Raw genomic sequence first — 24,845 nt, 5'->3', positions numbered from 1 at the left:
TGGTAACTTTTGACCCGTGCGTTTGTAGCGCTATCCTGACACTGTTACCTGATGCCTTCAAAAAGCAAAACTATGCATGGGATGCAATGTCCTGGACATGGTGTCCAGTCTTGCAACTTGTCTAAAGTAAATTTAATTCTGGTTACTATGCCTGACGTAGATTAGCACACTCTCCGTGCAAGGACAATATAACTGTCAGATTTATTTATTAAATGGGCTCCAGCTAATGACCCTGAATTCTTGGCAGAATATTAACATTGATTATGATGCATTAGCTTCTGCGGCTGCAAACATTCTAGCTAAAGATTGTTACAATCTTCTTCTTAGCAGTGTTCTTATAAAGCTGGTTCTAAGTCTATTGCAGTGTTACCGTTCTATTGTAGCAGGATTTTAGATGAATCTTGGCACTCTGAAACCTCACAAAAACATGACTAGTTACAAAATGGCAGTTCTAAGTGACCTTGATTGTGGCCTGATGGCTAGTGTTTATTGGTTCCTGATTTTTATCATGTGCCGTTTATAAAGTAATGGGTTGTGTGCACTAAAGGGTGAGTAGGGTGGCTCCAACACACAAATTACATTTGTCCAACCCCCAGAGAAGAGAGGAAACCCATAACACACTTTACAATTTGCTGCTTGTGGGGAAAAAAAATTTGCAACAGATCCATCTTTGGGGTTTTGAAGGCTCTTGGCGCCAATATTTGTTGTGAGTTTCTAACGGGTAGGCCTTGTGTGTCTGCATATTTTGTATACAACTGTAATGGCTGAGGCTGGTAGAGGGGGAGGTTTCTGTGAATTTTTGGTCCCTTTTTGAATCTGGTTTTCCATATCTGCCTCTCTAACCTCTGGTGGGTCACTGTCTGTCACTTTACATGGACTGTACCTTTTTTAACCTATTAAGCAGAACATGGTCATTATGCTACTTTGGCCTCAATCTTCCTCTGAACCAGAGGAGCCCAATCCTATCATTTCCCCTGAATAATATTCATATGGTAAGATATTGAGGGCTCTCATCACAGGATATCTCTGGCTCTTTAGCCTCTGAGACCAGTGAATGTGTCATCATATGACTGTAAATCAAATTATACCCAAAATGTAATGACTGTGTATAGGTGTCTTTTTCTGAAAAATGAATTAAAATAGTGTGTGTGTGTGTGTGTGTATCAAACCTCGTGTAAAAAAGAGGTTGGAATTTTTTTGTATATACACAAAGAAAGATGATTATAAGAATTGTATAAAGACAATCTGCACACCAATATTAGTCTATAAATACCACTGCTGTTTGTTACGGTAATCAGGACCAGAGGAAATAGGTACTCCATCTTCGGAAAGAGATCATCTACGGTATTTACATGTTTGGCTGGGTATTTAGTTCCGCCAGTCGAACCAAATTCACTCTTAAACGTGAACTAAGAATTCCAGCTTGGTTGGGTGTTTTAGTATGTAGAAACAGTCACTCAAAGGTCATATAACCGGTTAATACAAATGCCCACACAGATAAGAACAAATATGTCTACACACCCAGAATTCCTGACTTCAAATCAATCCATTTGACCAAATCGTATAAAATGTAAAGGCCACTCAATTGCAACAAGAAGGTCTGACCACAAGACTAAAGGAAGAGAAGCCCCAAGGAGAAGAGGTGTCAACAAGCAGCTTCCCAGTACCACTGCTAATATGTATCTTTATTAATATGATTTCTGTATTGCATATATGTAACAGGTTAATTGCTTCAGCAATACAATATTTTTATTCAGGCTTGTTTTTGTGTTTCTTCCACGTCTCCCCAAAAGAAGTTGAAATATGTAAGACTGTATTTCTTACACTAGGTTACCCTGTTGCCCTCATCCATACGTTGGGGGAACCCTAGTTTAGTTTGACTGTTCTATTACAGTACTCCAGCCTCCACAAGGTCATATATGAAGTTTACACTCAAACATCACAAAAACAGGACAGAGCTGCATTACAAAAGTGAACATCATTATTGCAAACCTTCTCAGGGACAATCTTCCTATATGGGTCACTTCATCAGCATATTACAAAGGCCCTTTCCAGTCTTCATTATGGATAGTAGTCTCCAGTTCCAGAGGTCCGTGCACCCTCCTATACATTCAAGCTTATCTCTGGTTCACATTGCTTGGGGGGAAGATGAGAGCATGTAGCAGGCAGTAATAAATGAAGGGAGAATCATAAATGTAAAATAAGATGGGGGAGGAAAAGAAGAACTAAGGTGTGAGGGGGAAGAGGAGGATGGTGACACGAAAGATTGGAAGTGAGTTGAAGAGAAGGGGACAGAGGTGAGGATATGGAAAATAAGGGGGAAGTACAGTTAGAAAAGATGTGGGTGAGAGGGTTATGAGAGAGGTGGAAAGATGAGAAGTAGGTGGAAAACAAAGTGATGATGGAGGGTCTCCTTGAATTGAGTGAAATGGGTCCACTTGGTTTTAACAGGGAGGAGCAGTGATTGCTGGATGGAGATGGGTCATGTGGTGGAGGGGCCCACAGAAGTATGATCTATGGGGTGACCAAATCCAAGGAGCTGCACAGGTGCAATCCAAGGGAGATGGGTTGCAGCTTGCCCAATCAAGGAGGCAGAGAACTCCAGATAACTTCATTCATGGAGGGTCACAGAGGCGCAATCCCATGGGCTGGGGGTAGAAGGTTGTAACCCAATCCAGGGGGGCTGCGGAAGGTCAAATGGAGGGTGGGTCGTAGAAGGCCCAACACAGGGTAGGCCTTTGATGACTCATTTCTGAATGTAGGGTAGATCTTTGAGGCCTAATTTCTGTAGCTGAAGGTAGGTTGTGGATGGCCCAATCCAGAGGGGCAATGGAAGGCCAGATCAGGAGCTATGCGGAGTATGGCCTCATACATGGGGGCTGCGTGTGGCCTAATCCTTGTGGATGGGACTGGGGCACAGATGGCCTGTTACAGAGGGTTAATGCAGAGAGGGGGAGATGTAATTGCAAATGCTTTGCAGTGAGGCGGTCAGGCAGCAGGTTACCTTTAACGCTGCGTTGCCATGGCGGAGCGTCGCCCGAAGCCAAAGTAAGTAAGTTACAGAGGCCTCGCGTGCTCCCCGGCATTTAATTTAAATGCTTTGGGGAAGAGTGCGAGACCTCTGTAACCACCGCACCCCCTCCCCCCCACCCCACAAAAAAAAACTTGCGCCCCCCCCAGTTTGCGCACCACTGGTCTAATGTCTCGCACTTTGGCACAGATCCTTGCTGTCTCGGTCTGAGACTTTATCTGCCTGCTGCAAACCCGGGTAACCACCTTGTTTACGTAAAAGCCAGCTTTTTGGGGGTACCGTAAAGCTAGCCGACTGCTTTTTATCCAGGTACATCTGGCAAACTTACATTTAGTAGACATAACAAATGATTAACGATAGAGAACTGCAAGCTCTGATGCAGCATTGATCGTTAAAAGGATGCACCTTGAGCTTCTGTTACTATGTTGATTGTGCTGAGTTCAGTGTTAGAGAAACATAAAGAATGTCAAATTGTGACTATTGTGGACCTGACCTTCATGTATAAATACACGACATTAATCCACAGATTTTACACGCGAATGTATAGATACAGAACACTAATCCACAGAGATTAATCTAATGTATATACATACAGAGCACTAATCAAAAGAGTTTATAATCTAATGTATATACATACAGAGCACTAATCAAAAGAGTTTATAATCTAATGTATATACATACAGAGCACTAATCAAAAGAGTTTATAATCTAATGTATATACATACAGAGCACTAATCAAAAGAGTTTATAATCTAATGTATATACATACAGAGTACTAATCAAAAGATCTTATAATCTAATGTATATACATACAGAGCACTAATCGAAAGAGCTTACAATCTAATGTATAGCGATATATAAGGGTTAAGTTGCTCCGCGCTAACGTGGATACTGTAAGGGATCCCTCTTGCAGCCTTCAGTCTGGGAGGAGGTTCCACACGTCCCCTATAAGAGTGAGCTCCCACAAGGGGGGCTCACAGACAGAGAAAACAATAGGCAGACAGGCGCACTGAGGGGTATGAACAATTTATTAATCTAAGACAGTGGGCAAGGCATCCACTGATACAGGATAAAACAGCAATAGGACAAAGTATAACAAAAATGCGGCAAGATATAACAAAAAACGTTTAAAAAACGGGACTGGTAAGTGCACTAGTATGATCGGTGTGGAGCAAGGGGTAACCACAGGATCTAGCTACGCACTACAGAAAGGATGCGGACCAATCTGAGTACTTACCCTGCTAGAGACAAGGGGACCCGCTCCCACCGGCTGCAATAACTCCACAGGAACTGCCACCACGTGACCTCTACGCGTTTCGCACGTAGTGCTTCGTCAGGAGGTCACGTGATAGCGCTGTCCCTGGAGTATATATATATATTAAAAAAAAGAGAACTTTCCCTACTTCAGGGGTGTGCAATCTTTCCTCTCTGCGCTCCCCTGCCCTGCTCCACGGGTTCACATCACGCGACCCCACGGTGTCATTTGACGCTGGGTTACCATGACGACACGTCGCTGGAAGCCAAGGTAAATTAGTTACAGAGGCCTCGCGCGGTCCCCCCAGCATTTAATTTAAATGCCTTGGGGGAGAGCGGGGGACCCCTGTAACTGCCACGTCCCCAAGTTTGCACACCCCTGCTCGACTTATTGCTGTCTGTGGAGGGAGGACTGAGGATATATAAGGAAAGGCAGCTAAAAAGGGGAGGGGTGCATCGTAGGGTAAAAAGAAAAGGGGGGAGGAGGGGGCAGAAGAGGGTGGGCGGATGGGGGAAACAAGGTGGAAGGAGGGGGATAGTAGAGTGTTGATAGAGGGGGAAGCAGAGGGTGAATGAGGCAGGAGGCAGCAGACAGGTTAAGTACTGGAGGTGGCAGGGGAGGGTCCAGAGCACACAATGCATCTCCCTGCCGTGTGGCTCCTGCCTCTTGCGCCCCGCGCGCTAAGAATGCTGCAGCGCAAAATCTCAGTGCTCAGCAGTGAGTGACAGCCGCCGAGCGCCGACAGAGCGCCCCCCCCCCAGCATTTATAGTTGAAGGGGGTCACCGAGCTGCCGCTTTGAATGCAGAGGCCTGTCAGCCATCGCGAATCGCGTGAGATTTTCACCGACCTGTCGTGGAGATCGGAGGTACAGTAAATCCGGGAGACTCACAGAAATTACATGACGGGTTCACAGGTCTGCTATGTATAGTGTCGCATCCCACACACAGTATTGTAATTGTGAAGCACTTTGAGTCCCATTGCGAGAAAAGCGTTACATTAAATGACGTTATAATTATCATTATAATAATAATGGAAACACAAAACACAGCGATACTGACTTTGAAGCAGGGAGTCTCATCCTTGTGACCTTGATCAAGTCGCGTTATCTCCCTGTGCCTCACACCAAAAATGTGAATGTAAGCTCTTCGGGACAGGGACTCGTGCCTGCAACAATCTATGTACAGTGCTGCGTATACTACCAGCACTATATAAGCAAATACATATTATTCATAACAGAAGTTCATTGACAGCAATACTCGGCACGTCTCTATTTAGCATCAGTGGAGTTATTAAAATATAAGTAAGGATTGTGGGCTGCTTATGTATGTATAGCTTTATTTATCGTCCACACTGTACTCAGCACTTTACAAAGACAATACTTATAATACAATCAGGGCGACAATGTCAGACACTAGGAAAGGAAATCCCTGCCCCGGAGAGCTTACAATCTAAGTGAGATATTACAGTTTTAGTGACAGTTTACAATGTAAGTATGTCCCTATAACTGGCCAGCACCACCCCTGTTAATAAGCCTCACAACAGAAGCCAACAGGGCTACCACCTTCATCTCCCCACTCCCCCAAGAAGGCCCTATCCCTTCGTTGCCATGGACACCAGACTCGTTGCATCTGACCCTGTTACCATGCAGCCCCCCGCCTATCTGCTGCCTCCTCCAGGCCCCGCCCTCGCCTCGTTGAAGCCACGCCCTCGCCTCGTTGAAGCCACGCCCCCTTCCCCCCTCTAGTCATCTCATTGGTCGATTGTCCCAGGCTCCTAGCCGAGCGCTTTCGATGTCACGTGATCCTGCTCCGCAAGATGGCCGCCCCGTTGTTTTGATGAATAATTCGGAGTGAGGCGGCGGTGAGCGGGGGGGGAGGGGGAGCAGGGTTCAGTTCTCTCGGTACGCGGCACTTCCCGACACCCCCCGGTGCGAGTCAAGCATTTGAGTTTGACGGGAGGCGCGGACCCCCGCCTCGTTTCTTCCCGGCTTTTTACCTCAGACGATGCAGCCTTGAACCGCCGCCTGGGCCCTGTCCTCCCTCCCTTTACCCCCGGTGACGGTCCCCACGCTGCTGCCACCATTAAAAGAAAAACGATGGAGGAGCTGAGCGCTGATGAGGTGAGGGGGGTATTAGAGGGGCCTGTAGAAGTCAAGTAAACTGGGTCTTGTTATTTTTCTGTGAAGTCATCCTCCCTCCTCATAACCCCCCACGGGCATACAAATACCCCCCCCCCCGCCTGAGCCTGTAAAGTCTCACTCAGGTCACAGCGTTTCTGACAGACACTGCTTCATAGACTTCAATGGAGAGTCAGCAGCTGACATTAGATTTATTTCATCCGATTGTCATCTCTTTGGCTGCAATCAGCAAGATTTTATACAAAGTTGTGGCCAAACCCCCTTAAGTCAGTGTTTTTCAACAAGGTATTTCTAGGACACCTTGAGTTGCCCTAGCATATGTAAAGGGATCCCTACAGTTTTTGGATAGTTTTAAAATGGTACCAAATACAGAATAATTTACAATGCATCTGATCTCAGACGCGCTATTAGAGAGGGTTGGGGCTCCTTACACTGCATCTGATCTCAGATGCGCTATTAGAGAGGGTTGGGGCTCCTTACAATGCATCTGATCTCAGACACGCTATTAGAGAGGGTTGGGGTTCCTTACAATGCATCTGATCTCAGACGCGCTATTAGAGAGGGTTGGGGCTCCTTACAATGCATCTGATCTCAGACACGCTATTAGAGAGGGTTGGGGTTCCTTACAATGCATCTGATCTCAGACGCGCTATTAGAGAGGGTTGGGGATTCCTCAGAATTTCTCATAGTGTTCCTTAACCAAAAAAGGTTGGGAAAGACTGCCTTAAGTGCCGGAGGACAGCCTTTTTAAAGGTGATACAGTTTCCTGGCTTTGTAGGCAGTGGTGGGGGTAGAGAATGGTCCATAAGCAGGGAAAGGGTCAATGGTGGCTTCCCTGGGCAAGAAGAGGGTTAGATAATGGTCCCCAGCAGTGAAAGGGTTAAGATCTCTCCCTTCGTTTCTTTCAAGAAAATACATCAGAATGACATTATAAGATAGGTTTGGGACTGGTTTGTATGTGTATTAAGTACGTATGAAGCCAACCTTGTTTGGCCTCTTCGAGGGTTCACAAAAGGCTAAAGTGACAGGAATGTATCTTCACTTGTCCTGTAAACATAAGCAGTTCTGGCACCTGTCCTTGTTCATATCACCCTATCATAGTAGTATACAGTCCTTCGGTAAAAACCCACCAAATTTCATTTTGTTAATTTCAGTTCCATTTATTCCATGGGGAACATGAAAGGTTATTTTGCAAACTGTAAAAGTTTAGCTGTTCTTTGCTTACAGTAAATATAATATTTGAATGACTGGTGTATTCATTGCATGTATGAAAATACATGTTCACATGCACCTTAATGACCATATTCCCTTTCTCAGGTGTGAGCAAACTTTCTTTTTGCCCCCTAACACTAATCGTATAGGTCTAATATCCTCATCACTCATGTATGATAGGTTCTACATTTGAGAGAACTAGAAAAAAAGCAGCAAGTCAGGGATAGAAAAGAGAGACGTTTTTATTTTTAATTTATTGCAAACCACATTTGCATAATTTCTCAACATAAAATGCTGGGAGATAATAAAAACAGGAGAAATAGGCTATTTTCCCTCTGTTTTTATTATCTCCCAGCAATTTATGTTGAGAAAGTATGCAACTGTGGTTTGCGATAAAAGAAAAAATAAACTTTCTTTATTAATCGCTGACTGTGAGTTTTTCTGGTTCTCTGCTGCTGAATTAATAACAGTTGGCTCTGAACGCTAGAACATTTAAAGACTTTTCCTGGAGCTCCCTTCACACAGTGTATTTTTAGGTTATATAACATTTATCATGTAGTGGTTGCAAAGAAAAGGGACTGCTCCACCTATTCCTGCTATTGAAACAGATGCGGGTCTTGGTGTTCAGCTGACTTAGACATTGTCCTGCACTGCTTTATACTTTGGATCTACTAGATGAGGTCTCTTCCAGATATGTTTTATTCCTTTCCGTCTTCATGGCAACTGTACTCGAAGGCTTGAAACTTCCCCCTTACAATATGCCACTATTATGACCTGTTTGTAACTGTTTTCCACTTCTTGTCACTGCAGCTTTTTGTTTAGTCCCTTTCTTTATTCAAAGGTGTGTTATGCAGTCTTAACCATTTCACATCTACAGATGCTTGCAATTCTCTGTAAAGAATGTATAGGGGGGGGGGGAGAAACATCTGTATTTGAGATCTCTGGTAACAGTGTTGACTTTATTTTATTCTGTTTTGCATAGTGCTGCTGACTATATGCCTAGCTTTACAGGATAATTACAGTATTCATGGCGTGCGGAGAGAATACTAAAATATTATTAAATCTCTGCAATGTAGATTTTTTACAATCTAATTTAAAATCTCCCCTCGTAGTATGCACGGCTGCACTAGTGTGGTTTCTCGTCCTCGATATTTTATCCATTTCTTCACCCTAAACACAAACTGTCCCATTGTAAGGTGCAATTCAGCTGCAAAGATGACCACTCTTGAAAACAAACTAAAGTAGACTGCCAAGTTTAATTTTATTTTGTATTCCTAGCTGTTATTTGTTTTTTCAAATGTTATTTGAAAAGGTTAAAGCGTGTAGTAGTTTCGTATGGTCACCCTTGCTGTCTTTCCACTTCCTTTGCACCAGGTAGCACAGAGCGGAGTTGATGCCGGGTATTTGGGCACATGGCCATATTTTTTTAGTTCTATGATGTCACAAAGTGCAGTAAGGTTTATGATCCATGTTAAGTCTGGGTTTGAATTTGGGTTCATTCTTCAGAAATAAAACAGTTTAATAAAGCAATGAGTTGTGAGAACAGACATGATAAAATACAGTTTGGTAAGACCTATTCACCCCAAAAAATAAAGGTGCACCTTTTTTATTAGTAGTTTTTACATCTAAAAGGTGCCAAACCCAGGCATATGATCGGAGCTGGATGTGCTTATATCACCTCACTCCCAGCAAGGAACATACTGCAATGTGTATCTATAACGAGTACCATTGCCTTTTCTGTCCTAGCTCCCTTCCCTGATTTTTGCATGCCTGGTCTCCTGAAGCAGGAAATGCATCTACAAAGTCGTGCTATTTAAAGGAGGCACCAGTAGGTACAGATGAACCCTGAAACATAACTATGGTCCGCTGCGTGAGTGCAGTGACTGCGATCTCCCCTAGAAAACTATGATGTCCACTGGAAGTCACGAGGGCAACTCGTCATTTTCAATCGATTTTATCATACAGGCACACTAAGGCCCCGGCCATTTCATGCCGAAAACAAAAGGCAGGCAGACAATGCGCACGTTCAAGGGCCGTGTGCGTCGAGACAAATACGTTTCAATTTGGCGCACGACGGCCGAGTCACATGCGCGGTTGAACCAATGAGGGTGAACCGCTCACGTGATGTCACTGGCACGCCTCCCATCGCGCAACCCTGCAGGCCACAGATCGCTTCAAGTACATGCGCGCGTGACGTCATGCGCTTGGTCGTGAGCGCGCGCGCTTCTATGGACCTGGCCTGAGGAGGTAAAGGGGCAGCCCTGACTAGGATCAGTGTAAAGTAAGGACAGTGGCATGTTTACGTTCCTGAGGTACTTAATGGTATAGATTCCGTGTGTAACGTAGCTATGTTATGGGATTTTTTTGGTGTGATCACGTTCTGAACACAATCTAGCTGCCGGGAAACGCAAGAGTGGGCTCCTTTTCCGTTCTCGTAAACTGTTACTTTTTAAAGTGCTGTAGGACGTAGCTACTACGTCATCGGTACGGCACCCTGGGGGGGCCGTGACATAGTAGCTATGTCCCCAAAAATATGCTTGTTTCCTATAGCGCCCAGGATGCAATCTGCACTGATGGATGGCAGGGGGATGAGTCCTCCCCTTCTGTTCTATCATCAGTTACGGAGCAATCAAAATGGTTACGTGATCGCTAGTGCTGGTGGAATGCGAAGGGTCCCTCCTGGGAAAACAATATGGCCACCAAATCTTGCAGGATCCACAGGCCAATAGGAAGCTGCATCCAACAATATTGCAGCTTCCTATTGGGAGATGCAGGCAGCCATGTTTTAATTCTTCATGGGGAAACGTGCAAAACTAATATATACAAATAATAAAATAAAAATGATATAGTTCAGCTCCAGAGAAACCCCTAGTTCAAATTATGTTTGAAAAAAAAAAAGTTTTCAAATCTGGCTAAGTTTAAATAATTTTAAACCTTAAACTTGTAACTTTTCAATGGCAAATAAAAACATTGAAAGGTTTCTACAATGGTTATCTAATGTTGGTGATAAGACTGTCAATCCTTATAACTGAATTGTCTGTTTTGTCTCTGTTTGTATAGTAAATATGAAGCCTATAAGAGTCTACCTTAAATTCAGTGGAATTGGAGAAAAAGAAAACATTTATTTTTAACAGGATGTAAATAAGTAAAACTGACCGTTTTTCTACAGAAGCCAATGATGCTGTTAACCCCCCTCCCCCCCCCCATAAAAAATGTTTAAAACTTTTTCACCTCCCCACCTAGCTTACTTACATGAGCGCTTCAAGTGACACTGCTGCTTTAAAAAAAAAAAAATAATGTTTGTAATAGGTTTGAGGCTGGGGCTCTGCGGTGCTGAACAGAGTTGATTTCACTTGTGGAAAAAACCCTGCTTCCCGAGTTACCGCCGTAGGTGCAGTATCTCTGTGCAGTTTGAAGCTCCAGCGTCACGTGGTGCAATAGGGAAGACCTCACGGTTTCCTGTTGGCCCGCTTGACATGGGATATTTTAAACCGCCATATTGTGAACCCATCCAGGGCTCTTGCAGGCAGCACCTACTGAGGTAAGTAATTCGGGAAGCAGGGGGTCTCCGGAGCTGAAATCAATGCAGTTCTTTCTGCTCCAGAAATCCCCTGCTTCAAACCTATAAAAACTTTTTTTTTTTTTTGTTCTCTCTTCTTTAAACAGTGTCGCCTGGAGTGCCTCTTTAAACTGATCCCCCTGACCGGGAATGCAGCTTTAAGTGTGACTATTCCTTGTAATCTTACAGGTCCTTGAGATTGAAATTCCCCGTGGCAGTTTTCTTCAGTGCCTTCCTGTTAAGATTCCTTCATGATACAAGCTATTTTCATGAGTTTATCAAGTTGTTTCCAGTTTCTCTTTGTGGTTGAATCCTTTTTTTACCTGTAATTTATTTTATTTTTTATTTCTCATCTGAAGGCAAATTTTTATTAAATCATACTTTGCAAATGTAGTGACAAGCGCCAGATTGTCTGGCCTGAAACCAATGTGTTCAGCGAGCCTATAGCCTGGTCACGTGTTTTCCATGGAACAGGGGAACAACATCCCAGATATACCTCTTGTGCAATGCAGCTGTTTTGTTGCGGGTGACGGGTGTATCCTGCTGACAGCTGTATAGTTAACTTCAGCAAAGATCTAAATGAAATTGCATCTGTAGCTGTTTGCTCGTTCCAGAAGTAGTTAAGTGTGACTGTCAGTACACTCCAGAATTAGTTCAGCTGTACTGAGGGTGGCATCATCGCATTAAATTACTGGGAGATGTTCATTTTGCACCGCAATATAATTTGGTTAATTACTATGACAAATTCTCTACTGCAGTCCTGGATTCACAATATCACAACTTTAGACAAATACCTGTATGTTTAAAGCTGCAGTTCAGGCAATATCCTGCATGTGTGTTGTTTTTTTATATTAAATCAGTTCTGTAGTAAGAAAAAATACTTTTAGCATTTTCTGTTTTAAAAAAAACAACTTTGAAAGACCAATTTTCTTGTATTCTATTTTAACAAGCATGCTTGTTCCTATAGCAACCATTTACATTCCCCATATTTAAAGATGTCGCCAAACTTTGCCGATCAGTAGACGGAGAACAAATTGACCGGCAGTTCTTTAGGTAATTAGAGATTGCCCACATGAAACTATTGAAGTAAAAAAAAAAAAAAAGGCTGAACTGCAGCTTTAAGTAGTTCTTTTATTTGGGAAACAATGGTATGCTGTTACAGCAAAGGTTTCCCTTCATGGTCAAGTTTAGCGTGCAGTTTTCTTTTGGGCCATATAAGCCTATGAATCGCAACAGTCTACCATATTAGAACTAGTAAATTATGGTAATAATCCTCCTGCCAACACACAGAAACCAAAAAAATGGCTAAAATTCCAGGTGAAGGATGGCCAGCTCCATATCCCTGCTTCAGCACAGGTGGTTCAGTCATAAGACCTGCAGGGAGTTGACTACAAATTCGAGCATCCCACATGGCTAATCAAGGAGACCTGTAGATTGATACTGGATTTTGCACAGAACTGTTAAGTAACCAGTGATCTGAACCAGGGCAACCAGAAGCCTAGTAATCTTTTGCAGTTAAGCGGTCAAAGCTGCAATTCGGTCTTATTTCATATTGACATGGACAATTGGAATTTCGGGTTTTTTTTGGGGGAGGGTTCAAAAGTGACAGCTGCAATGCCAGTGCTTGCAACAAAAAACAGATGGCTGCTCAGTCATCAATTTGGAAGCTGTGATGTCATCTGATGGTGACGAAACACTTTTTTCTATTGGCCAACAGTGAGGCTGCCCCCAGTGGTCGTTTTGTTTCTCCTCGGCTAGAATTCCTGTAACAATATATCTCGGGACCGGAGGGGGAGGGGAGAGTCTCCTTGGCTTGGCTCCCTGCTGTTTAGCTTCTCTAGATCTCTTGTTTCACATACTGTAAAATAATATATATGTAAACAATACAAGCAGCACCACCCAAAGTGTGTGTGTGTGTGTGTGTGTGTGTGTGTGTGTGTGTGTGTGTGTGTGTGTGTGTGTGTGATCATGATTTTCTTAATCCCTAGCTGCTGAGGTTATCATGGTAACCTTTAGACTGTGAACGGGGACAGAAGATCAGAAACGCCACTCGCGATATGGTGCACACACATTTTAACATGTCAAAACACAAAAAATAAATAAGCTAATATATTCACTGAGAAGTCAGGTGCTTAAGTCAAGCACACAAAACAGTGTTATTTAATATATCTCAAACACATCTCATGAACAAAGCATCAGGTTACAAAAATAAATAAATCATTTTGGAACGGACTGCTTTAACCAGTGCTGGTTTTTGTCGGTTTAAAGGTGCTGGGTCCTCAAAACAATGACAAATGTATTGACCGGTAAAGTACAAGAAATACAAATTTGAAAATAAAAATAAGGTAGGACAAGAAAAAAAACAAAAAACGCATTTCAGTTCAATCCTAGTAATCTTTATATTTTTTTTTTTGTGAAGGTTTTTTTTATTGATTCCTAACCTGTCGGGGCAGCTTAGTTTCCCAATAAGAGAATGCCCTGTAGAATTATATAGTACTTTTTATTTGGCTCACAGTGTTGAGGCTTATCGGGAAGCCTAACAGATTTCCTGTAGCGGTACGCAAACTGGGCGGCATGGTCGGTTGCAGAGTCCCGCGCTCTTCCCAAAGCCTATTACATGCCGGGGGACCGCGCGAGGGCTCTGCAATCTCTACTTACTGGGATTCAGCCGGCTTCAGGGCGCGTGACCATGGCAACGCAGCGTCAAATGACGTCATTGTTGCCCTGGTGACGTGATGTCACACGACCCCGCGCGATGTAAGGAGGGGGACGGCCATTGAAGGAGGTAAAGCAGAGGGGGGAGGAGCGTGCCGCAAAAAAAAAATATTTGTGCGCACCTGCTGTAAGGGAAGAAATGGTGAATGTCCAGGACTAGGAGGGTGTGAAACCACATGGCTTGTTACTTTAATTTAAACAAAAGTATTTATTTTAAATTTAACGCCTGGAAGGAACATTCGACTGTTCTGGGTCTAAAGGTTTTAGGGAGTTTATTTCCAAAACCAGTTAAGTAGCGGGTTTAGTGGATTATATGCTTTCAAGAAATACCAGTTGGGAACTCTGAAATAAGTTGCAGTTAGCTGCTCTGCTGCTTTAAGCAGTATGATTTTAAACGTACAGATTCTGCATACTTCATTATTGTTGACACCCACAGAAAATATTTTAAACCTCTTCTCTATTAATCACGCCTTGGTAATTGCTACACATTTCATTGGCTCGTATTCATATTGGAAGTAACTAGAATCTTTGTTCTGTGTTCACCCCAGGGATCAATTCGCCAGACAGAACAACAGAGTTGATAAAATTGAATTTATTGGAATAAAGATATCCACAACTGTTAGATGTACAACACACACACTCCCAATTGGGGTGACCCTATATAACTAGGTGCAGGGACCTCCCCTAAAGAGATTTCCACTGTTTTCTTCCTCTGGAACAGGACTCCAGGCCTGGCACCAGCACTGGAATTGACACTGACATAGAACAGGACTTAGGCTGTGGCCATAGTGTGCGCAGGAAGGAGCACGCGCCTGTCGCCTGAGCGATTTGTGGACTCCCTAGCACGAATGATGGGGAAGTGTGGCGTGACATCATCTGGCTTGGTTTGCCCTGATTGGTTCAAACGGCAACGTGACGCGGCCGTGACGTGAAAAATCAAATTTCTTTGTCTCCTCCAAATCCTGCTGCGTGCATCGTGCGCAGCATGGCCGGACTGGTTTACTTACCTGAATTTGTTTGTGCCGTGCGCGCACTATGTCCAATGTCTAAGGCCTGGGATCTAATACGGGCACGCGCATGACGTCACGCGCACCTGAACTAGAAGTGATCTGTGGCCTGTAGGATTGCACAACGGGGGAGTGCCGGGGAGGCGTGTCCGTGACGTCACGTGAGCGGTTCGCCCACATTGGCTGAGCGGCGCACGTGACCCGGCCGTCGCGCAGAGTATTCAAATAAATTTGTCTTGCTAAGTATTGGTCTCCTCGTCACGCTCATGCACGCACGCTCTATGACCATGCGCATTGCCTCCCGGCATTTTGATTTTGGCACTCGCGCAGTCGCTGTTACTATGGATGCGCCTTAGGCCTCGGACATAGTGACTTCTCCCGCGTGGAGGCTGAGGGAAAGCGGGTCCATACTAGACGGGCCGTGGGGGATGTGCCTGGGGGCGTCACGGAGCTGGTTCGTCCTCATTGGTTGAACCACTCACGTGACCAGCCTGCCGCGACAAGAAATCAGTTTGAACTGATTTCTTGCTCAATGCCCGCACGCCGCATTGGCGCGAACACTGTCTTAAGGCTGTCTGTTCGCTCAGCGTCCACACTGTCTGTGGCACCATGTTCGAGGCCCAAGACTAAAACAGGGACATCCCTCCCCACTTGTTATACTCCATGGCACAGCATGGCTTTCTTTTAGAGAGAAATTGGCACATCCAATACGACCCAGCCCCTGATTGGTGGGCTTAACTACAACATTAAAAGAACAAGATAAAGTTACTTGGGAAGGTCACATACAACTTTGCAACATTCTAGTTGAGCACAACATTAACCCCTGGTCCCTGAAGTGCTGGAACCAGGCTACATAATACTACGGACAGCTACGGGTAATGGCGGGCTTGACCTTTATTAAAAGTAGTCGCATTTACCCATACCGTCAGCGTGAATTTGTTAAAGTAGCAATATTAATTCCCCCCTTTTCCCCCCCTTATATTTAAAGCATGTGACAATGTATAATTCTACTCCCTTACTGTACCTAAGCTGGCAATCGTTTGGTTCTCCTGTTATAAATCTGTAAAAATCCTAATTGTGTGCCTAACATAATGGTCGCCTTTTCAGTTTCACTCAATCCTTTAGTCAATGTAACTCAGCAGCTACAATGTATTCTTATATTACTAAGGTAACATTATCTATTGTTACAGTTTGCAGCTCAAACTGCTGGAAATATTGGCAACAAATGATCACAAACAGGAAAGTGCTGCAAAGATCTTGTTGGGGAGGTGGGTTAAAGCCTGCTGTAGAAATAGAAGAATTCTTTAAAACTCATAAAAATGGCTTTGAGTTAAATTTAATTTTTTTTTAAAATGGTCACTGTCTTGGTGATTTTCAACTGGTTGTCCACGAGCACCCCTCAGGGGTTCCGTGGCCGCCAGAGGGAGAGAGGTGGGATAACTCCCAGCTGTGCCAGGCGCGGGTGCAGCACCCCCACGCAGAAGTGAGTCGGCAGCAGCCGGCATCTCACGGTTCTTTCCTCTCCCTGCTTCTGCCGTCCTCTTTGGGGAGGGGGGGGAGAAAGAGGAAGGGGGGGGAGACTGCTTCCCAAGGCCCGTTCTATAGTGCTGGGCGCACACTATGCCGCGCACGCGGAATTTTAGTTGGCTGTCGTCAGTCAGCCTTTCTGTAATGGTGCCGCGCACGGCAAGGAGAGTAAAAACGGCCGACGGGGAAAGAAGAAAAAAAGAAAAATCGCGCCGCTGAAGTGTGTGTGTGTGTGTGTGTGTGTGTGTGTGTGTGTGTGTGTGTGTGTGTGTGTGTGTGTGTGTGTGTGTGTGTGTGTGTGTGTGTGTGTGTGTGTGTGTGCAACAAATGAAAAAATTATTTCAGGATTTATTTATTTTACGCACGCGCACGGCCGAACACTATATAACAGCCCTAAGGCATGGTCCCCGCTGGCTGCAACTGCGCTTGCTATGATGGGGACAAGAGCCGCCCCTCAATGGGGCCGGGCCCGCTGCGAGGAGCGGCCGCCGCGCTGAGCTGACACTTTTTCAGGGATACATGAAATTTTAGTTCAGACCTAGCGATGGAGTGCTAGGCCACGCCCCCGGCAGTTCAGCCAATGAGGGCGGACCTGCCGGTGATGTCATGGCCACGCACCCCCCCCTCCTTCCTGTCTTTCCCCCTGCAGCTCTCTGCAGACCGGGGAATTCGGCTGCACGCGCCGCCAGGCACGCGTGCAGCGCAGGAAGTGGGGCCGTAGCCTCAAAGACAATTTCTGTGTGTCTGTGTGGGGGGAGGGGGGGGGGGAGAGTGTGTCTGTATGTGGGAAAGAGAGGTATTGTATTGTATGGTCTTTATTTATATAGCGCCATTAATGTACATAGCGCTTCACAGTAGTAATACATGTGGTAATCAAATAAATAACAGATAATTGCCATGACGTCGGGCGTCAAATGACACAGCGGGGTCATGTGACGTCACGTGACCCCCACGCCATCGTTTGACGCTATGTTGCCATGGCGACCTTTTGCTTGAAGCCCGGCTGAATCAAGGTAAGTAAGTTACAGAAGCCTGGCATGGTCTCCCCCCCCCCCCCCCCTCCTGGCATTTAATTTAAATACTTTGGGAAAGAGTGTGTGGCCTCTAACTGCTGTGCCCCCTCCCCCCCCAAAAAAATTCTTGCCCCCCCTCCCGTTTGCGCACCCACTGCTCTACAGGAAAGACCCTCATCATACTTAGATTGTAAGCTCTGTGGGGTAGGGGTTTTCTTTGCTATTGTCTGACTTTGTTGTATTGTATATCTTTATTTATATAGCACCATTAATGTACATAGCGCTTCACAGTAGTAATACACGTGGTAATCAAATAAATAACAGATAATATAAATAACAGATCATGGGAATAAGTGCTTTAGACATTAAGGAAGAGGAGTCCCTGCCCCGAGGAGCTTACAGTCTAATTGGTAGGTAGGGAGAACGTACAGAGACAGTAGGAGGGAATTTTGGTAAGTGCGTCTGCAGGGGGCCAAGCTTTATGTAACGTGTTCAGAATACCCACAGTGCTATTCATATGCTTCTTTAAGCAAGTGTGTCTTAAGGTGGGTCTTAAAGGTGGATAGAGAGGGTGCTAGTCGGGTACTGAGGGGAAGGGCATTCCAGAGGTGCGGGGCAGTAAGTGAGAAAGGTTTAAAGTGGGAGAGAGCTTTAGATACAAAGGGGGTAGAAAGAAGACATCCTTGAGAAGAACGCAAGAGTCTGGATGGTGCATAACGAGAAATTAGGGCTGAGATGTAAGGAGGGGCAGAGGAGTGTAAAGCTTTAAAAGTGAGGAGGAGAATTGAGTGTGAGATGCGGGATTTGATCGGAAGCCAACTGGAGTTTTAAACGCTTGTCACGGGAGACGCGCTTAATAACACATTTATATTTCGTGGATCCTGATTGAGCAGAACAGGTTGAGCAAAATAAACTGAGATTTATTCCCTTGATAGGCAAACACACGACAACTGCAGAATAAACTTAATAATTACACTCATGGGTAGAGAAACAGAGGATAATGTCCAGAAAGATGCAAAGCACCAGAAGATTGTCCTTTAAAATGTAGTCCATTTGCAAATTGCCAAATAAATAGCCCCAGTCCAATCCTTCTGTGAATGGGCAAAGTCTTTTCTGGTTCTCTGGGATTTGCTGGAATCCCCAGGGCTAAGGAAATCCTGAAGCAGGGCAAGTTTCCTTGTTGCGATGTTTTTAACCCCTTGCGTTCTGGAATTGTAGCCGCTTGAAGAAATCAGGTAACAGCAATAGCAAAAACAGGAATAACCCAGGAATGAGGGGTACAGGCCTTTTTAAGGACAAGGGCCTTTGAAGGGATACATTAGCCTCATCCCATTGGCAAGGAATTATCTTCCTCCTATTAGAACCTGCCAGGTCACATGGGCCAGTCCTACAGCCAGCTCAGGTATCTCTGAGCATGCTCAGTAAGCTGCTTGGTAGCACTGCTAAGTAAAAATGGGCCACTCATTTCTGGGGACACAATGTCTGGAGTTTGGGTCCCGAGGTGTGAAATATCCAGGAGGAGTAACAGGATCTGCTACTCAGAAACATCCTGATTAAGTGACACTTTACGAATCTGGGATCTTTCATCCCAACAGGGGGCTCCTGTATGCATAATATTTGGTCCTTACTGCCTTACAAAGGCAGGCAGACAAAAAAATAGCATCCTGCCTGTACATTTTAAAACAGCAACAGAAAGGCACTTCACTGCAGGTAGAGATTAGCCTGCAAACTGGGGACAGCCATGCATATAGAATTAACCCCTTCATCCCCAACGCGAAATAGGGGTAACCAGCTGAGCCCACTGCCTTTATTAATGCTCTGATTACCCCATTTTTGCCACATTGATCGGAAGCCAGGAGTGATTTCAGGAGGGGAGACGCGGAGACAGATCTAGGAAAGAGTAGAGTGATTCTGACAGCAGCGTTTAGGGTAGATTGTAGGGGAGGCAGGAAGGTGAGGTGAGTGTGTGTGTGTGTCTGCGGGTGGGGGGAGTGTGTGTATGTGTCTCTGTGTTGGGGTGGGGAGAGTGTGTGTGTCTCTGTGTTTGGGGGGGCGAGTGTGTGTGTGTGTCTCTGTGTGGGGGGGAGGAGAGTGTGTGTGTGTGTGTGTCTGTGGGGGGGAAGAGTGTGGGGGGGGGGAAGAGTGTGTGTGTGTCTGTGTGGGGGGGGGGATGAATGTGTGTGTGTGTGTCAGTCATGAAAGGGGTGGGGTGGGTTGTTGGGGTTCTCCAGAATTTCACAGTCTAATTCTGGTGTTCCCCAACCAAAAAATATCTAATACTACAGAACAGATTTATTTAAAAACAAACAAACAAAAAAACGTAAGATTTCCCATGTTTTGCGGCTTTTAAACATTCACCTCATGCATCGGATTGACTTCATTTGTGTTCTGGAGTTGACATACACCCCCATTCCTTGTGGTCTATGTATACGGATGTAAGGGCTTTATTACTCACGAACTGTATATGAACTGCCTCTTCAGATCTAGTATCAGCATACTTTTTTCTATAGGTGTGCCGGTTTTTTGATAATAGAATTCCTGCCAACAGGACAGGTTCTCAAGTCTGAAGTTATTTTGTGGCGAGACTTTGCAGTTTTCGGTAGCCCACACCTAGGTGGTGTATTGTCCCCACTATCTTCCATACACCTATTTAGGAAGATCTTTTCTTGGTTTGTTTTAAGGGACTGGCCGTGGACTACTTCTACCATTTCCCTCTATACAATATGTTCTTACTATTTGGTGATTAAAAGGTTTTTAATGTTATCAACCATATCGCTCTGACTTACCTTTCTGAGTGCATTCAAGGAGGAACTTGTCTGTCTGTTTATGTTGTTATTATAGTTTATCCTCTATTGCACCAGTTTGTGTGTTATTTGATTTCATATACTATCCTCATTTTGCTGACGCGGGAGCTTCCCCTTCCCCTGTCCCCTTCCCTTCCCCCACCCCCAGATTAGTTCTATAGATATTGGGTTAGGACTGACTGGGGATCAGTGTGTGTTGATTGCGCTGAGTATCCCTCACCTTACTGCACACTTTATTTTTTCTCTATAGAGCAACATAATAGTTACTAACAAATACTGTACGTACTGATTTTTGAGCTCGTTTAATCAAGACTTCATGTGGACTGAATGTATTGTATCTAAGGTTGTAAATATGATAAAAAAAAAATTTTTTTAATTGTTATTAAAATCTTTTTGTGCAAACCTCATAGCATAAAGGTAACTTTGTTTTGTTTGTTCCTCTCTCCCTGGCGCAGATCAGACGTAGGCGCCTCGCTCGACTTGCTGGTGGGCCCACTTCACAGCCCACAACTCCACTAACGTCTCCACAGAGGGAGAACCCTCCCGGACCGCCAGCAGTGGCACCGGCCCCAGGCGGGTCCCACCAGCTCAGCCTAAATGTTCAGGGCATAACTCCAGCTACCTCCCCTATAGGAGCGTCAGGTACGTAGCACCCGGATCCTAAGTATTCCATGCGCTAAAGGGCCTCTGCTCACTGCTGCTCGCAGAGCAGGCCGCTCCTGCCCCTTTCAATAAAGTAAGGATAATGTGTCCGTGGGTTGCACCGTTCTAACGTTTAGTGATATATAAATAAATTGGTCTCCAGTAAATCTAATTGGTGGAGACTGTCGCATGCAACCTAGTGGTTTGACTGTTGTGCGGTCTGTTTCAGTTCTCGCCTTGTTACCGTTCTTATTGTTCCTTGGGAACCTGTATTTGTCCATCTATATTTGAATGTAATGATCTTTGTATCCCATTCCCCTTTGGAAACTGACAGAAATTTGCCTGTGCTCAAGGAGTAGCTGAATTGAAAGGCTTGGAACCATTGGGAATGAAATGTGTTACACAAATGCAAATATTTGTATTATTTCATTGGGAATGTTTACCTCATGTAATTAAAGAGAGATTTTGATATTGCTTTGGTAACCCTGATTTAATTTTGCTGTTAGTTTATCCCCTGTTTTCCCCCCTGCCAGACTGGTATTAATATACACGCTTGGAGAACAGCTTGTTCCTCCATCCTCCTGTCCCTAGTGTCTATAACAGGCATGTGGTCTGCTATGTATTATACAGCTTAATGGTACAATGTTTTCATAATGCATAAACATCAGTGGAAGATGACACACTGGTTTGGTAAGTCAGATGTTCAGATATATTTACGGTGATTAAGTAATTGGAGGTTGGGTAATGTTTTCCCCTTGCTCCCGGGAAGAATGTTGTACCTAGCACTAGTATTTTCAATCGTGCTAAGAAGCATTGGAGAGGACGTGACGACATTAGACAGGCTCCTCCACCTCATGGCTCATTCGCATGTGATATGCAGCGTTCTGTACTGGTTACAATGACTGTCTCTCTGTCCCACTCCCTTCCCTTTGAGGTCTACTCATTCTAGTGACCTTCTTTTGTATTTACTCACAACATGAAGACGGTTCAGGGAACCTGCCACTAGTGATGTGTTTAACCTACATATCTCAGCAGACCGTTTTTGGTTTCACTTCCAATAGAAACTTGGAGGAGAACAGAAGATATTGCAATTCTCTGTCGGGGATGCGCACATTTTTCAGTTTGCGGCCCCCCTGTCAGCTCTCCCCCCTTCCCGGCTCTGAGCTTTGCGGTGTCATGTGACGACGCGGCGTCATGGCAACGCGTTGTCATGGCGTCGCATCGCTGAAGAGGCAGCTGAGACCAGGTAAGAGATTTAGAGGCTTCGCATCTCCCCCGGCATTTAATTTAAATGCCTTGGGGAAGAGCACGGGGTCTCTGTAACCGCCCCCCCCCCCCCCAGAAAATCTTGGGGTGCCTCCCACTTTGCGCACCCCTGCCCTGTCGTATGTTCCTGGGCGGATGAACGGCAGTTTATACCATGAACATGCAGTGCACATAAAATAACACAGTTGAAAACCTGTAGAAAAACCTTACAGATTAATGTGTCCCCCTATGGCAACGCCGCATAATCATCTGAACATTTTGAAAGTGAACCTAAGGCCGCGCTTATAGTGCTGGCGACGCGACCGATGCTGTCGCCACCCGCGATAGTTGTCATTTGTTTTTTAGTGACGGTCGCCAGTGACGTCACTAAAGGGGGCGGGCCGCGCAATTTGGTTTAGAGACAGTCACATGTGACGACTGTCTCTAAAAAAAATCAAATAGACCCGGCTACCAATTTTCCAGACGCGACATCACTCCGTCGCGCTTATTAGAAGCGCTGGCGACGGAGTCAATTGTTTTGTTTTCTAGCGACGTCGCAGGCATTATAAGCGCAGCCTTACACAGGAGGGCTCAACTCCAGTTCTCAAGGGTCACCAACAGGTCAGGTTTTAAGGATATGCCTGCTTGAGCACAGGTGGTGCAGTCTTCGACTGATCCACTGATTGAGCCACCTATACTGAAACAGGGAAATCCCTAAACCTTGACCTGGTGGTGGCCCTTGGAGTGGAGTTGGCCAACCCTGACCGAATATGTCTCATTTCAAAGTGAGGAGTGCGCCGAGATAGGGTTCTCTGTGCTTTCACCTCTGATCTTCCGATCAGTTTGGGTGCAACCCTGGGCAAGAACTCTAAATTAGGGATGTAAACCGGGGTTGAGCAGCAATCTGTATCTGGTAGTGCACAGATGTCTATATACAGTAGCTCTGTTTTCTGCTTCTTTTTTTATATTGTAACCTAGAATAAAAGACATTTCTTTTTGGAGACAAACGGGTGTTAACCACTTTTATTTGCTGTGTTGGTTTAACCCCTTGCAGAGCAATGCGTTGCTGCCTCTTCTGGCAGAGAGATTACGATGTTTTGCTATCCAGGTGTGTTTGTACTTTATCAGAAGTTTGTTATAATGTTCTCTGTACATGTTGTGTTGGTCTATTTTGCCGTTGCGCTCGGACTAGGCATATCCTCACCGGAGGGAGCCAGTCTTTTCACACGCTGGTCTTCATTCTCAGCTCTTGTCTGATTCTATTAGAAATGTGGCAGCCAAACCCAACCAGTGCAGTTGCTCAATTTGATAAGTCCTTTCTCATGCTCTTTATGACAGTGTCCTTTTTATATATCATTTACCATTAACAAATGGATTGAAAGCTCAGCTCTCTGTTCTACGCCCTGATCTTCCCAGTGCAAAGCTGCAGCAAGCTGTGTGCATTACCGTTGTAAATAGGCCGCCTGTTCTTATAGAACTCTGCTAAATCCTGATGCTGCTATTCATGGGATGTGGTGATAAGGAGGCTGCCCCATAGGAGTTTTAACTTTGTGCCTTATAAGACATGGGTGTTATCCATTGTTGCTAAATCAAGCCTCTCTTTTTCTTGTGACGGACCACGTGCTTGGATTAAAGACGCAGTGATGGGTGCACTATCTGGTCCATGCAGGACTTGGCAGTTTAGATTGTAATGCTTTTTCATCTGCGTCTGGTACCAGTGATAACTTCTAAAGAGTGTGGTTCTGTGAAACGGGATTCTGTACTTGCAATGTGAAGCATTTTTTACTCCGTAAATGTAAGCAGTATTTATAATCTCGATGTATCGCACCAAACAACTTCGGTTTCTATATCTCCATTAGGGATTCCTCGCTACCAGAATATAACAATATGTATAATACAACCCGATGTGAATTTGAGTTAATGGTATATCATATATGGTAACATTACCTTTTAACCTTTTATGTGTTAAAGGTAACCCGTAATATCCATTTTACATTTCACGGAGCCTCCAGTGTGATGGAATTTTTAGTCTTTTCATATTCCTAGACATAAGGACTTATTATTATGATTATTATTATTCCATATTTCTAAACGACAATCCATCTTGTGTTTTATGAGTTTACTTTTTTTGCACCTGTTTAACAAAGCGTGGGGTTCTGTTTTTGTTTAGGGGTGGCCCATCGAAGTCAGAGCAGTGAAGGAGTCAGTTCGCTCAGCAGCTCTCCATCAAATAGCCTCGAAACACAATCGCAATCTCTGTCCCGCTCCCAGAGCATGGACATTGACAGCGTTGCCTGTGAAAAAAGGTAAACATTTTTTAAAAAATGTGGAGATAGATGTATTCTTATTACAAACTACATTGTGAAAGTACTGGGCATTTGGATTGTACTGTCTTTACAAACAATAATATGTTAAAGAGGCAATCCAAGAGGTTTTATTTTTTTCATGCAGAATTGAATCGGTGGTCTCTGGAGCTGAACCCCATTAATTTTAGCTTTGGGGACCCAATGCTTCTAGAGGCTCTTGCCTCCAAAGTGGGGGTGCCGGTAGCCGCTCCATGGTTCACTATATGTCTGCTTTCCAAATCTCCCGGCGGACCCTGTGGGCCAATAGGAAGCCGTGATGTCATCCAGTGAGGCCCCCCCTTCGTAAGTCAGTATCTACGGAAGCAGGGGGCCCCTGGAGCTGAAATGAATG

At 44.7% G+C, this 24,845-nt stretch overlaps 1 protein-coding gene across 4 annotated transcripts in view; it reads left to right on the top strand.

Annotated features, from left to right (window-relative positions):
• Positions 1 to 6,061: 6,061 nt before the first annotated feature.
• UBE4B (ubiquitination factor E4B) overlaps positions 6,062 to 24,845 on the top strand; it is a 59,510-nt gene continuing 40,726 nt past the window's right edge. For 2 of the 4 annotated variants that reach the window (XM_075603552.1, XM_075603551.1), the window contains exons 1-3: positions 6,062 to 6,406; positions 20,717 to 20,903; positions 24,319 to 24,454. In XM_075603552.1, coding sequence (XP_075459667.1) covers positions 6,383 to 6,406; positions 20,717 to 20,903; positions 24,319 to 24,454 — 347 coding nt within the window. In that variant the 5' untranslated portion in view covers positions 6,062 to 6,382. The remainder of the gene's footprint in view (positions 6,407 to 20,716; positions 20,904 to 24,318; positions 24,455 to 24,845) is intronic. The other 2 variants (XM_075603553.1, XM_075603554.1) reach the window with 2 other exon arrangements.

This window comes from Ascaphus truei, chromosome 6 (assembly GCF_040206685.1).
Source record: "Ascaphus truei isolate aAscTru1 chromosome 6, aAscTru1.hap1, whole genome shotgun sequence".
Classification (NCBI taxonomy): Eukaryota; Metazoa; Chordata; class Amphibia; order Anura; family Ascaphidae; genus Ascaphus; species Ascaphus truei.
This window is presented reverse-complemented; position numbering and strand designations above follow the sequence as displayed.